Source organism: Onychostruthus taczanowskii, unplaced genomic scaffold, assembly GCF_017590055.1.
Source record: "Onychostruthus taczanowskii isolate IOZ18803 unplaced genomic scaffold, ASM1759005v1 scaffold16, whole genome shotgun sequence".
Taxonomy (NCBI): domain Eukaryota; kingdom Metazoa; phylum Chordata; class Aves; order Passeriformes; family Passeridae; genus Onychostruthus; species Onychostruthus taczanowskii.
The window spans coordinates 14195056-14210231 of NW_024498795.1; the positions used below are offsets into that span (position 1 = coordinate 14195056).

Here is a 15176-nt window from a genome sequence, read left to right on the forward strand (position 1 = left end):
GGATCTGCTTCTCCAGCTGGATCCCTACAAATCCATGAGGCTTGATGGAATTCATCTGAGAATTCTCAAAAAGCTGTCTGATGTAATCACAAAGCCTCTCTTGGTTTTTAAACAGTCTTGGGCATCTGGAAACGTCCCAGCTGACTGGAAGCTGGGTAAAGCTGTCACAGTTTTCAAGAAGGGCAAGACCCTGGAAACTACAAGCCTGTCAGTCGCACTTCAGTGCCCAGTAAAATAATGAAAACTATTATTCTGGGAGATAAACCTGGACAACAACACAGTCATTGGCCACAGACAGCACAGCAGGCCAAAGTCCTGCTTGTTGAACCTGACTTCCTTCTATAAAATGGTAATCCACCTAGTTGATCTAGGAAAGCTTAAGATATGACCTCATTGAAGTTCAGCAAAACTTTTGGTACTGTCTCTCACATTACCCTCCAGACCAAATGTTCAGCACACAGCTGGATAACCATGCTCAGTGATGGGTGAGCAGCTGGCTCACAGGTTGGGCACAAAGGGTTACAGTGGATGGGGTGACATCAGGCTGGGTCTGGTCACTAGTGGGGCTCTGCAGGGCTCCATCCTCAGCCCAGTTCTCTTCAACATCTTCATTAACCACTGGGATGCAGGATTCAAAGGGACACCAAGTAAGTTTGCCAAAGATACTAAACTGGGAGAAGCTGTTGACTACCTGCAGAGCAGAGAGGCTCTGCAGAGAGACCTCGACAAATGAGAGCACTGGGCAATCACCACCTGCATGAAGTTTAACAGGGGTAAGTGGTAGATTCTGCACCTGGGCAATCCTGGTTCTGTACAGACTGGGGAATGACTTGCTGGAAGGCAGGGCTGCAGAAAGGGGCCTGGGGATCCTGGTCACTGGCAATTTGAATGTGAGCTAGCAGTGCCCTGGCATCCAGGAGAGCCAAGCCTGTCCTGGGGTGCATCAGGCACAGCAGCACCAGTCAGGCACGGGAGGAGATTGTCCCGCTCTGCTGTGCACTGGGGCAGCCTCATCTCAAGTGCTGGGGGCAGTTTTGGATACCACAATCTAATAAAATGCATTAAGCTCTTAGACAGCATCCAAAGGAGGGCCATGAGAATAGGGGAAGCCATAAAAGGAGTGTCTGAGGTCACTTGGTTTGTTCAGTCTGGAGAAGACTGAAGGGAGACCTCATTGCAGTCCAACTTCCTCACAACGGGAAGCAGAGGGGCAGGTACTGATCTCATCACTCTCATGACCAACGAGAGGACTTGAGGACATGGTCTGAAGATGAGTCAGGAGCAGGTAGGCTGGCTATCAGGAAAAGGTTTTTCACCCAGAGAAAAACCTTTGTCACCCACTGACCATGACAAAAGCTCAAGAAGCATTTGAACAATGCTCTCAGACACATGGTGTGATTCTTAGTGTCCTGTGCAAGGCCAGAAGTCAGACTCAATGATCCTGATGGGCCCCTTCAAACTGAGCATATTCTATGATTCTTTGAATTATGCCTTAAGAAAACTATAAACAAGCTTTGATTATTTTTGTATTAATGCCTGAGATGAAATAAGTGCAGATCTAATACCGGTCAGATAATTCATATAAAGATTTACTCCCTGACAAGTTAAATACCGATATACAGAGATAATCTTCAGTATTAGATGCCTGGAGAGCCACATGTCAGAAGCCCTACATAACCTTTAGAAAAATTTCAATACCAAAAATAGTGTATGTTCCCAAAGATTCATCTTATCAAAAGTAATTTCTCTTGGTGACCCTTTTGAACATACATTTGATGGGTAATGAAATGTAACATCTTCTTGCTTTGTCACTTTCCTCAATGTTCCTATACAATGAAATACACTTCATACGGATCATAGATCTGCACTTGTTTGTATGCTGCAAGTTTTATTGTTAACACAACCCGGTGACAGCCCTCTTTTTAACTTCCATTAGTTACTGCAAAAAAATATACTCTCCCATGCTAAATTCAAATATTAAAATTATCTAGTAGGAGCACCTGCACACTATGAAGACACACAATTCAAAGTAGGTGAGATTTTTCGCGTCATAATGCAATCTAGTTGGCTTTCTTTTGTGATACTAATTAAAACTTACCATATTTGAAGTTTCACTCTTGTATCATTAAACATTACTGGCTTTACTTTAAAATCAATGCCTAGAAGAAAAAAGGAAAATCTGTAACATTTCTCATAATAACATGGATTCCCTTTGAAGATTGTTTCCCAGCTCTAGTTATCACACAGTTTCAAACAGAAAGTGAAAAGGAACAATACCATAGAAAGAATAACTAGCCAACCACATACATTCAAAATGGAAGCTTTAAAAGGAAATTATTCACTGCTGAGTGCCAATACATTGCACAAATACAGTACAAAGCAATGACAACACCAAGCAAAGAAAGGGCAGGTCAAAGCAAAGGCGAAGATACTCTGAAACTACAAGTGGCAAGGGATGTGACAGCAGTTTCATGGCCGATGCACAACAGTACATTGTGCAAATACACTGGTGATTTTCAACAGCATGGCAGCTATGAGTGGGAAGGTAAAAATGCTTACAAAGCAGCTGTCACATGTGCATCACAATTTTTCTGTCCTTACTTCCAAATCCCTAAAAAAAATATCCAGGTGTACAGGAGCAGAAATAGGACTTGTCTGTACACATTAAGTGCAAAGACAAACATACATGGGATTTTAATTCAAAATGAACAGGACTGGCTCTACAGCCTAAATCAGATCCAGGAAGCCAATGCTAAAAGCAAGCATTAACACTTAAAATCAATGCAGAATGCTCTCTCTGCGTACACTACAGATCCTTCCTCAAAGATATCTTCCTTATGATTTATAGTGTTTCCTTTATTAAACTGTCAAATTAGTACTGCAGATGTGTTAGATGATACCTAGATTTATGAGCTGTTGTAAGTTCCAGTTCTAAAATTAGAATCTGCCAGCTATCAGTTATCTTAGAGTGACGTATTTTTGCAGAGTAAAGCATTGTTTCCCCTATTACTTCATTGCTGAAGTTTGAAACAAATTTGATAATTTCCATGATTGCTTTTTTCCCCCACTGAAAAACAATTAGGGTCTTTTTGTCAATTGCAGTAAATGAAGTTAAGGTAACATTGTGACAGCTGACCATACTGTATGGGCAAAATTCCAAAAGATCAAACTATAGCTACTTAAAATTACAGTGTCTTTTCACCAGTAGTAGTCATTTGAAGGAACCAGACAGACTGAAAAATCACAAAAATTTCAAGTTCATACAACTGTGTTTCCGTAAGAATGTGCAAGCCAAATTACTTTTTGGAAGGAAAGCACCCATGGCAGCAAACCAAAAATGCAGAGGAAATGCTCCCCTCCTTTGTACTGACAGATGTATTGTGCACAAAATTTTGACAAGTACACTCTCACATGCATGCACTTGCAATGCTATTACCATTTTTTGCGTGTATGTGGTAAGGCAGTTGAGGTGGATTTTAAAAGTTATTATGATAATCATGTCCTTCACTTGATGAATTTTCATTGAAGCTTCAATGAAAAGGAAAGATGAAATAATATAATTGGTATCTGTAATTAATATTACACAAAGCTTCCTTGATGGAATTAATATTGTCAGAAGGAAATGTGATTCAAGTAAAACTTGCTCACATAAGGTGAGATTCCAACATGATGGAAAACATTTGCTCCTGAAATTCACATGGTTTTGTTTAATTATCTGTATAATTTTCTACAATTGACATTGAAGCAGTTGAGAGGGACAGATATACACTGGGAGGCTGGAATGTCACTTACAAATGGTGCATTGGGAACACAGCAAAAAATTCTATTCCGACAGGGATTCCCAGAACTATAGGGAAAAGTTCTTAGTTGACATATATTTTAATAATAAATTCCCATAAGCTTTAAAAAAAAAATTGTAAAAAGGGAAGCAGAGTGCTGAATCAGACTAAAACTTAATCTAAATTAAAATCAGGCATATTGACTTCTTAAGTCAACTTCAAAATTTATTGACCGAAAAGGTCAATGAATGTTAGTGAAAAACAGAAGTCAATATGTTCTGCATGCATGAATTGTTCATGTCTTTATATGAAATTTCCAGCAAACTTAGCAAATTGGAAAGACAGAAAAGAAAAATGAGATACACAATGCCAAAGACAGCTCACGGATTTCAGATGCTTTTAAGGTGGCCTACCTTGTATACATGATCAACATAACAAAGCAAGCATTGATTACAGCTCTTGAGATAAATGTTATTGGAATGCAACAGCATGTACTCACTTCTTTTAGGCTGTCAAATCAAACCAAGAAGGGGGATGCTGGGTGCAAGCTCTATTTCTGGTTTTTATTTCCAACTTTTATAGCCATGAAAATTTATTTTCTTTATATTTCAAAGAGTAAATAATGCCCATATTAGGACTGAGGCACCTTAAAGACAATTAAGTCTAAAAAGCATAAAAATAGTCAGCCACGGGGTAATTCAGCTGTGAAATGCCCCCCTCTTCCCTCCCTTTGTCCATTTGCAGAAGTCCTCTTCAAAGAGGTCTTTTGCAGCTGGCCTGGAAAATTACAACACATTTTTCACCCAAAAAAAGGCTGCTGGGTTCCTGACAGAAAATGCTTAAAAACGTATGTCTATCCAAAGAAAATGCAAGTTTGAGTAGCTTCGCAGGATGCAACACTGAAAGCACAGACAGAGGGTGGTGAATGCCCCTGTGCAGGTTCTACCCAGCCCACTGCCTGTCATACAGAATCTTCAACTCCAGGAACAGGGAAGCAGTTCCTAGCAGCTCCTGTGCCCAAACTGGGCAAGTGCCCAGTGAGACGTGGTGGGTTGAGTTTCCACTGTTACTCCTAACCCATACTTAACCCCTCCCAGTTATGATGTGTATAAATTTAATTAGAAAACTGTAACTGCTGATAACTTATCCAAACTATGTAATGGAAGAGCAGGAAGGGCACCCAGCCTTGAGTATTTGAGTGCTGCATTAAAAACTTTCAATGAAAATTTACTGTGGATATATTTTTTGCATTTTCCCATAGAATACATAATTTTAGAAAACTACTACTGGACCCTACTACAAAATGTTTGTCTGTTTTTTCCCCCTGCAATAACACTAGGATCACTCCTAGTAACACAAATCTGTGATGCATGATGACATAGAAATGAGACTTTCAACCACCTTTTAACTTGTGTGCCTATGACCCTCTGCCACCAAGGAAGGTGATGGCATATGATTTTGTCAGGGAACTCAGGAAGCTGCAAGACTGCACAGTTGGGTAATGTTCCCCCTAATCAAATCACCATTTCAACTGGACAGGTAAAGTGAAAAATCACCTGACAGCAGATGAGCATTTAATAGGCTGTACAACAGAAAGGGATCATTTGACTGAGCTTGTAGGAAACAGGCATCCAGACAAAAAGTTATTTGTTCCGATGGTATCAACAGTGAGGAAGGAGACATCACAAACTGAGAAAACACTATGTGTCTTCTTCCTTTACATCATTAGGAGCCACAATCTCTAGGGCATGCTCTCCACTGCAGCTGTCCCAATGAAGAAGGAACTTTCCACTGCCAACTTTAGTCTTTTGGAAGACACCACTCATAATCCCATTTGTTTTCAAAGTCCAAGCTCTAAAACACACGGTAAAATGGAATTAAATCAAACACAGCACTTCAGAAATAACTTTTAAAACACATTATTCAGGTAACAAATACCATGTTTGCAGTACTCATATTTCAGATAAGCTTTTTAAAAAAGAAAGTTTTTAAATATCTCAATAATACATGTCACTAATGAAACTAAAGAGATTAACGTTAGTCCATAAACTGTCACGAAACTATTATCTTCATTATTCCTTGAAATAGCTCAAGTCACAACTTGGGAAATATATACTTAATAGCAAATGCAAGTTTTTTGAGTCTGCAGTGGACTGAAGCAGGAGTAAAAAAAATTACGTCTCAAAATAATAACCTCATGGTCAGGAATCTCCACGTAAACTACATCAACAAAGCTGTTACTTTTTTTTATAGCCATTCTTTCCTGCTAAGCCTGGCAACAAATTGCCTATTATTAGGATCTATTTCCTAGCTTTACTGTTTGTTCTTCCCTCTTTGTCTGTGCTGGTTTCAGAACCTGCTTTGTAAGAAAGGGCAAGAAAATAAAAAGTGGTTAAAGTTCAGCCATTCCTATGTAGATAGGTCAACTCATCTCATGTACATTAAGTATTCCCCGGACTAACTACTGCCACAGCTACTGTCTGGTACTTAATTCCACTATGCCAATTCATTCCAGATGGAAAGATGTGTAAATGAACCATACATATTCCAAATGCAGGGATACACAATTTCCTGGCATAATTTAGATTTCTCTTCAAAATCAAATCGAATTAAATTAAAAAAAATTCTTACACACAAACTTATAAAAATTAAAATTTCCCAATGAGGACTTGGGAAAATGTCCACAGCAAATCAAACCCCTGTACTCATGTAACACATTCTAATGCTGGAGACAAGGTTTTCAGCATGTGGACAGTCATGGTGCCCTTTCCCATGGCACTGTGAGCCTGGGAGTGCCATGGCAGTGGGGAGCCCCCCATCACCCACCAACTGCAGCGTGTGGTGCCAGCGCAGAACTGACATGGTCTGGCAGGGTTAATGATTTCCATCACAGCAACAGCTCTGTTTAAATCACCATGCACATTTCTAACTATAGTAGAAGATATCCTTATACTATTAAATTTATAAACACAAGTTAAAGCCCTTTCTAGCCTGAAATATTGATTAACTGGGCTCTTTTTACTGACATCTGACAGCTCTCTGAGGTTGGTACCTGAAAGGAAGCTGTAGCCAGGTGGCAATTAGCCTTCTCTCCGGCAACAAGTGACAGGACAAGAGAAATTAGCCTCAAGCTGTGCCAGGGAAGGTTTAGGTTGGACATTAGAAAGAATATCTTCCCAGAAAGCATGATTAGACACTAGCATGGGCTGCCCAGGGAGGTGGTGGAGTCACCCTGGAGGTGTTTCAGACCGGACAAGGCACTCAGTGAATGGTCTGTTTGACATGGCAGTGCTCGGTCACAGGCTGGACTCGATGATCTCAGAGGTCATTTCCAAGCCAGCTGATCTGGGGCTCTGCACTGTTTTCTCTGCACCTGCACCCACATACAGCAGCAGGGCCTCAGTGGGCAATAAGAAACCGTGAGAAACAAGTCTCACAAGTTTACACCAGGACCAGGTTCCCAAAGCCCAGAGGAGCAGCAGGGACAGTGTAACAAGCCAGCACTTTGCAGTGGCTCTGGAGCCAGTGTGACACATATCCTGACACCCCGGCAAAGGTTTAAGCTGCTGGACGCGGCTGCACACCGCACAGCTCAGCGCAGGGAGGTTTGACACCGCCCAGGCCGGCCGAGCCGCGCAGACAGCGCGGAGGGGAGGGCGAGGGGCGGCAGCGAGGCGGGCGGAGGCGCACGGGAGCCGGCGGGCACTCACCGATCGTGGCCATGTACGAAGTGGCGGGAGAGCCGGCGGGAGGCGAGCTGGGCTCCGTGTACCTGCGCACGATGGAGGTCTTCCCGACGCAGGACTCTCCGGCCATCACGATTTTGACCAGCAGCGGCCGCGCCTCCGCGGCCGGCCCCAGCCCCGCCATGGCGGGCGCCGAGTGCCGGCCGGGCCGGGCCGGGCCGGGGCGGGGCGGGGCGGGGGCGGGCCCGGAGCCGCCTCAGCTCCAACCGCTGCCCCGAGCCCTAGTTATGAAATTATGCAAAGATACACTTTTTTTTTTTTTTTTTTTTAAAGAAGTTTCATCACCGGGGAGGAAGCGAGGAACTTTCACAACCCCCGTGACGCTTCCCCCGTGAAGTACAGAAATAAACAGTCTGGTTTCACATTGCTTCCTAGCGTTAAGTCAGAGGCAGAGGAAACAGGTTTTAAGACTTTCCTCTTTTTCATTTTTAATATGACAGTCAAAGTGACCTGTAACACACACACACACACACACACACACAAAACAAACAAAAAAACCCAAAACTCTATCAACAGTGTAGGTTTTCTGCATGTGTGTCTGGATGTTTTACCAGAATCCCACATTATCCAGATTATAAGGCCATGGCCCTTTGCCAGCATGGGCACGGAACTCATTCAGTGTCATAAATTTAGGAACAGGATATGTTTGAATAAAAAGTGCTAATGTACGTTTGCAAATATTTGTGTCTATCTAGGCCTGCAATGACTTGCCATGGGAATTTACACTGTCACCTTCAACCCTTCAAGCAACAACTTGATGAATTTAGGTATCCAGAGCTGTTGATGTGACACATTTCCTTTCTGTGGAGGACCATTTATGACTCAGTGAGCCCCACCTAGCATGATTCAGAATTACAGAATCAGGACCATCAAGGCTGGAAGAGCCCTTTGGGATCATCCAGTCATACCATCAACCCAGCACTGCCACTGTAACCCCTAAACCACTAAACTGTATCACCAGCACCAGATCCAGATGCCTCTTAAGTACCTCTAGGGATGCTGACTCCACAAATGTCCTCTTAACAAAGGGCAAGTATTATTTCAGGCTTATGTCCCCTTCACCTCTCACACCAGCCTGCACCTAAGCTTGCCAGTATTGGACTTAGTGACTTTCAGGACTTTGTGGTAGAAAATCTCCAAAGGATGTCATCAACTTGTTTCTCAGTCAGAGAAATTTCCTTCATTGCTGGAAAAATGAGAATTTCTGTGACAATCTGAAAAATAAGGAGTACGAAACAACAAATGAAATCACCTACTGAGCTTGGTGAGCTTTTTAGGAGTGATCTCTGAGATGTGACTGTGTAAAAAACCCAGTGCTAGCAAAGAAGGCGTCAGTTGAACTGTTTTCTGTTTAGGGACAAAAAAAGTTGTGTATTGATGAGTCTGAATACATTCTTGAGCAACTGTTGGTGGAAAAAGTTGAGCCCACAGGGCACTTTCAGGTGACACATCACATTATGAAGGTGTTTTGAGAGCCTGACTTGGACAATAGAGCAGCAGGCATGTGGCTTGCTTAGTTCAACAAAATAAAGGCTAGGACGGAATATGATTACTCTTTGCCAGGGAGTCAACTAAGAGGAGGCAAAAAAAGCTGCACACAATAAAGAATAATATAGCAAATAGATAGATATACACTGACCACGAATATGGCTAAACCAAAACTTGTGAGGGTTCTAAAGATATTTCAGAAAATTCTTGTAGTTCATGTAATTGGTAGAAAATTCTTTATAAAGGCAAAACGAGAAGAATGTGTTAGGGGGGCTATAACTGCCTGCAGTAGGGAAGGACTGGATTTCATAAACCAGAACACTTCCTATGAGAAAGATCCCCTGCTATCTCAGCAGCCCCATGAAGTTCTTCTTTCCCATGCAGAAATTTGAAGTTACCACTGTTTATCCTGAATCCGAGGGAAGATGGGGTGCTGGCATCTTCTGCTATTTCTCACGGGTCAGAGGTGATGACATGTATGAGGGAAGTCCAGTACAGAAAATGTAACATCAGCAGGCACAGACGAGTGGCTGCAGGTAGCTGTGTGTCTGTCCTGCTCTGGTCCCTCTGTCAGTGAGGCTGCTGGAGCAAGGACAGTGGTGCTGTGCCTGTGATGGGGGCTGTAGCAGGGCTTGGACAGATGCATGTATGTGGGCAGCACACTGCTTTACAGATACACCTTAAGACTTTGTCTTTGCTGTGGAGCCTTCTCGATTGTCTGCTCTGAGGTTGTCCTTCTCGAAATACCTTTCTTCAAATGCAGGCAATGCTGCAGCTGCCTGCAGAAGTTAGATTTACGTGTTAGCCTGGACTGATGGTGTTAACAAGGATCTTACTTTAGCTCAGTCTTTACCCTCTGCTGTCTGTCAGGCCAACCAATTTCAATAAAAAGGCTCTCCATAGCATTTTGTACATTCAAGTGTTGATTTATGAGCAATGTGCAAGGCAGGATTCTAGCCAAATTCCTAAGGAAACTCAAAATACCCGGTGTTACTGCTGCTCTCAGTAAATTACAGTATCACTTTTCCTCATATTCCTGTCCACAAGGGGACAGTCTTTCCATCTCTTACCACCGACTAAAACCATTTAAAAGTTAGCTCCTTGAAAAACTACCATTCAATTAATGAAATTTATTTTTTTGAAAATACATGTTTTGTGTTTTAGAAAAAAGTTCCAGAATTTTATATATATGATATTACTGTACTTACAGGGCTAATCATAAGCAAAGTTAGTTTAATGAAGGTAATGACTTGAAAATAATGACTGTGGCTACAAAATAACCAGTGCAAAGCACAAAATGAATTTTCCATTGTGCTTATTGAGATATCTTTGGAAAAGAATGTATTTTCTTCTCATTCAGCTTTTTTGATTGTTCACTTACATTTCTTCACTCCATCCAAAAACATGATTAAGTGTACTAGACACAATTTTAAAAGGGGTTTTAGTGGGAGATCTTTGAATTTTCATACAGAAACATTATTAGATTTATTATAATATTTTATAAAATGTTAGATTATGAAAACATCAAATTCATTTTTCTTCAATATTTATAAGTTGTTCCAATTGGTCTCATAGATATGATTCTTACGTTTTTGCTTCTTACCTGAAACATTCAGTTTAGAAGTAACTGCTTAATTTACTCTGAGTACAGAATACTTTGGCCAAAGCAGATAATGCCATAATTTTAAATTTTCAAACTGCTCACACCTCCTAATTTTCACTAGTGTGGCATATGGCCACAATCTCTCCTGATAAGTTGATAAAGCAGCTGATTTTTCATAGACCCAAACCCCCACAAAAGTGGGCCAACTCCTTACTGCAGTTACAGAAAGTACTGTAAAGTGCTCTGAATGCAGGAAGGAACCAGAGAGATTCTTCAGCAAAATATTTAATGCAAACCGTGCAGCATAATCTTGTCAATAACCCTGCTTTGCACATACTTGCTAGCAACCATCATTAAAAAAAAAAAGTTAAGGAGAAGAACATGAATATGAACCAAAGATGAAGAAACCTTCTTTTGAAACATAATGGTATTGTTACAGATGCCACAGCCTCCTTAATAAATGAAGCTTCCTCCTTAGTGAAGTAAATCTTACAAAATATTGCGAAGTGGTTCAATGTATTCCATCTGAAATTATTTTGATGGAATATTAGAATACTAATGCAATTACAAATATTAGTAGCATATTCATGAAAGTTTTCCTGAGCTGGAGATATAAGCTAAAAATGATAATGAGAAGAAAGAGCGAGGCTTAATTTGGATTTAAAATGCTCAGTACTAAGTCACTGCTCGTGTGAAGATTACTCACTGAATAGATTCTCTTAAGTGACCAAAGTGGAACTTTTTGCTTTCATTTCCATTAAGGTAAAACCACTTCTGAGTGGACAAAATTGAGGCAAATTACTCCTGATAGACAAAACAGGGTTCACTAATCCTTAAATGAAATTTCTAGGCTAACTGTAAAGTATTTTAGTTATTTAAGAGACAGGATTCTCTGTCAAACCAATATATAATTTTTAAGATTTCATCAGAGAATAGGACATCTCTCTCTACACATCAGAATGACTAAAATGTGTGGTTATTGATAAAACTGCTGAAAAGTGATTGCGATGAGTTACCCATTGTTTGTAGCAGCTCACGATGCACTTGGGATTTGCAGTAGGTTTTAATTTTACTTTATTCAACAGCAGAAGTCATCACTACATTCGGCCTTGACTTCTTGTCCTCAGTTCGTGTATCCCTTGATATCTCTGGATTCAAAGCCATGTTTCTCAATATATTTGAAAGAGGCAGTGCAGTCATCACAGTAACAGGCAATTTCAGCTGATTCAAGAGCAGCAAGGAGAATAAATGAAAGATGTGAGGATTTCTGTAATCAGAGGAGAGGTAATTGAGGCTAAGAGAAATATTTTAGTTACAAAGACAAGTAAGAAAGATTCTGACACATTACAGAGAGAGAAGTAGGGTCACAAGTCCTGCCAGAAGCTTGCTCCGGTGCAGGCTTCCCCCAGGGTCACGGCCTCCTTCAGGCATCCACCTGCTCCAGTGTGGGTTCCTCCACAGGCTCTGGGTGGATTTCTGCTCCACTATGGATCACCATGGGCTGCAGGGACACAGCTGCCTCACGCTGATCTGCACCACGGGCTGCAGGGGAATCTCTCTGGTGCATGGAGCACCATCTCCCCCTTCTTCTGCACTGACCTTGGCGTCTGCAGTGTTGTTGCTCTCACATATTCTCACTCCGCTCTCTGGCTGTGGTTGCCCAAGGGCTCCCTCCATCCCCCCACCTTCTTGACCTGGACAAACATGGGAGAACTGTGGTTGTTCAGTCTGGAGAAAAGAAGGCTTCATGTAGACTGTCCAGTACCTCAAGAGGCTTTATAAAAAGGAGAGACAGGGACTTTTTATATGGGCAGATAGTGACAGGACAAGGGGCAATGGTTTTAAACTGATAGAAGTCTAGTTTAGTTTAGGTGTTAGGAAGAAAAAGAGAATAATGAAGCATTGAAATAGGTTGTCCGATGTCTGAAAGTGTTTAGGGCCAGGTTGGATTATTGCCAGGAGCATCCTGGTCTAATGAATGGCAACCCTGCCAGGGCAGGGCTTGGAACGAGATGAGCCTTAAGGCCCCTTCCAACCCAAACCATTCTGTGGTTCTGTGATTAATGCTGTTGTCCCAGGTGTGCTACCACCATTGCTGATGGGCTCAGCCTTTGTAAGCTGCAGGTCCATTTTGGAGCAAGCTGGCATTGATATATATCTGTTGGATATGGGAGAAGCTTTTAGCAACTTCTTACAGAAGCCCACCACACCTACAAAAACCTGACTTTACAAAAACAATATAGAAGATATCTTGGTAAACAGCATCCACAGGAATTGCCACAGGAATCTCTATTATTTGAAAAAAACCCAAACTTGGAAGCATCCTCACATCAAAAAAAAAGAGCCCTGTAATAGGAAGAGGAGTGAAAATAAATGTTATCATTAAGATATTAGGAGTAGGAGGAAGACACTAAGTACATGTGCTTATTCTGATTTTTCTTAGGACCTGTAATGTCAGGAGCAGTGTGGACCAAGGGAGATGATCTCCAAATCAGGGGGATGGAGAGTAGAAAATTAGAGTAGATGTAGAGGTGAAGGACTAAATTCATCCTCACAGGAGCCTTTAGGTACAATTTATGGGAATTATTTCCTACAGCCATTTTAGAGGATGTAAATGGAGTATGTGGCTTAGAGAGGTCACAAACTAAGGGTCAAGCAGCCGTGGCAGTCATCTTTGAAGGTAAGCTTTGACATACTCTTCCAATTACTTTTTTACCCAGTGATGGAAACAAATAGGAAACCATGCTAGCGAACTGCTTATAGATGAGCCTGAGAATACACAGGCTACATCTGTATCACCTTCAGTAGAAATATCCATATTTCAGTTCAAGTTCACCAAGCGAAGTTGCTGGAGGAGTAAAGCAGTGAAAATGCTCCATCTGTCCTGTAGGCATTAGCTCATTTCCCCTGGCTGTCACTCACTGGCTTGCACTTGTCTCCATGTGTTGGGCCACAGCTAGTCCTGCTAACTCCCATGCCACATGCTCCTCTTCTATGTCCAGACTTGCTATTCCAGCTACGAGGTGGCTGTCAGCCCATCACAGACACTTGAGGCCACAGCCCTGCTGCCTTTGGTGGAGCAGGGCTTTTGCAGAAGAGGTGTTGGTAGTTGCTGACGGTGGTGTTTAATCCTCTGAACCTTGATTAGCAACTGTAAGGTAGTTGGCAGCTCTCCAGACAATTCAGCTTTCCATGTCAGGAGTCGCCATACATGTCCAAAAGCATCCAGCTACCCCAAAACTACATACAAATGGCAACATGAACTTCTATCCTCTCCTTTTCATCCTGGTGAGGAGCTCTCTTATCTGGACTGTACCATTCCCCTGTGAAATCGCCTAATTCTTTTGACCTTCAGATCTGATGGACCCATCTGCAGTCCCCACTAGTTATGGAACAAAAGGCTGGGACTGGGTTGGGTGTACTCAGAGCTGAGCATTTTTTAAACGCTCTTAAGATTTGAAGCCATCTTCTCCAATTGGCCTCATGGTTTTGGTTAGTGGAGGTTATCTCAATGACTGTCTGGAGCCGGCAATGGTTTTTAATTTATTTTTCAGTGACTGTTTTCTGATTTAATGGAGGTTGCTGGGTTTATACTTGTTGTCACTAGTCTGACTATATCTTCCTATATATCAAAAGCATGCAGAGTTGACGATAGACCTTTTTATGTATCATATAAATCTATTTAAGTGAATAAAAAAATAAACACTTCCAGAATGGAGTAAGAGTGAAAGATTGTGTTGATGCTATTAGGAGTAGAAATATTTTGGAAGTACTACTATCAAATCATCTGTGAAAATGCCACATAGGCACATGCACATACATAACCCCCAGAGAGTATATTTTCCTTGGGATAAATGCCAAAAATTCAGGCTTCCATTTTCATTTAAGTATCTGACATACTCTTCAAATCCACAGTGCTTGGCAGATACCAGAGCATCTTCCACTAATAATAAAAAGATTTAAATTGCATGTTATTTATATTTAGCTTTCTGAAAGCAAAGTAGGCAATGGTAAGATTATTTGATGCCTAGATCCTATCGGATTTTTTTCCTGAAAAAGTCTGGTAGAAGTATACAGCTAAATCAGTAGTACCTTAATCTGTTGTAGAGAATCTAATTTATGTTGCTATGTATCCCATTAACGACTCTAAACCAATGTGCACATTATATTTTTTTTTCATTTGCAATTTGGGATTCTCAGAATAAGAGATTCAGAGACAAGGATAACCCATGTTTTCCATGAGAGATTCATGGAAACTGAAAAATAAGGTATTTTAATATCTTTCATGATAACTGTTTTTCTTGGCTTAAGTGTAGGTTTTAAAAAATGGTGCTCATTTTTTTGCTTGTAGTTCTTTCATGCATGAACAATCATGCTGATGATGCATTTACTTCAAGTGAATTTTCCAATTGAAAAAGTGCTCTTGAGTAGTTTAAGTACTATGAATCACCAGAACCTCATCTAAGTCCCATAAAAGCACTGGCTGCAGAAAACAGCCTTGGAAAGAAGACATATTGGGATTGTACTGCATGATTCAGCTGAAGGGAAGTATATTTGGTC

General features: G+C 41.3%; 1 protein-coding gene across 5 annotated transcripts in view; it reads right to left on the reverse strand.

Annotated features, from left to right (window-relative positions):
- Nucleotides 1-7700, reverse strand: part of LOC121333158 (ras-related protein Rab-10-like) — a 61602-nt gene extending 53902 nt beyond the window's left edge. For 3 of the 5 annotated variants that reach the window (XM_041399261.1, XM_041399260.1, XM_041399262.1), the window contains exons 1-2: nucleotides 7490-7700; nucleotides 2099-2159 (exon numbers count right to left, since the gene is read on the reverse strand). In XM_041399261.1, the coding sequence (XP_041255195.1) occupies nucleotides 2099-2159; nucleotides 7490-7649 (221 nt within the window). In that variant the 5' untranslated portion in view covers nucleotides 7650-7700. Of the gene's footprint in view, nucleotides 1-2098; nucleotides 2160-5335; nucleotides 5634-7489 lie in introns of all 5 variants that reach the window. The other 2 variants (XM_041399257.1, XM_041399256.1) reach the window with 2 other exon arrangements.
- Nucleotides 7701-15176: the final 7476 nt, after the last annotated feature.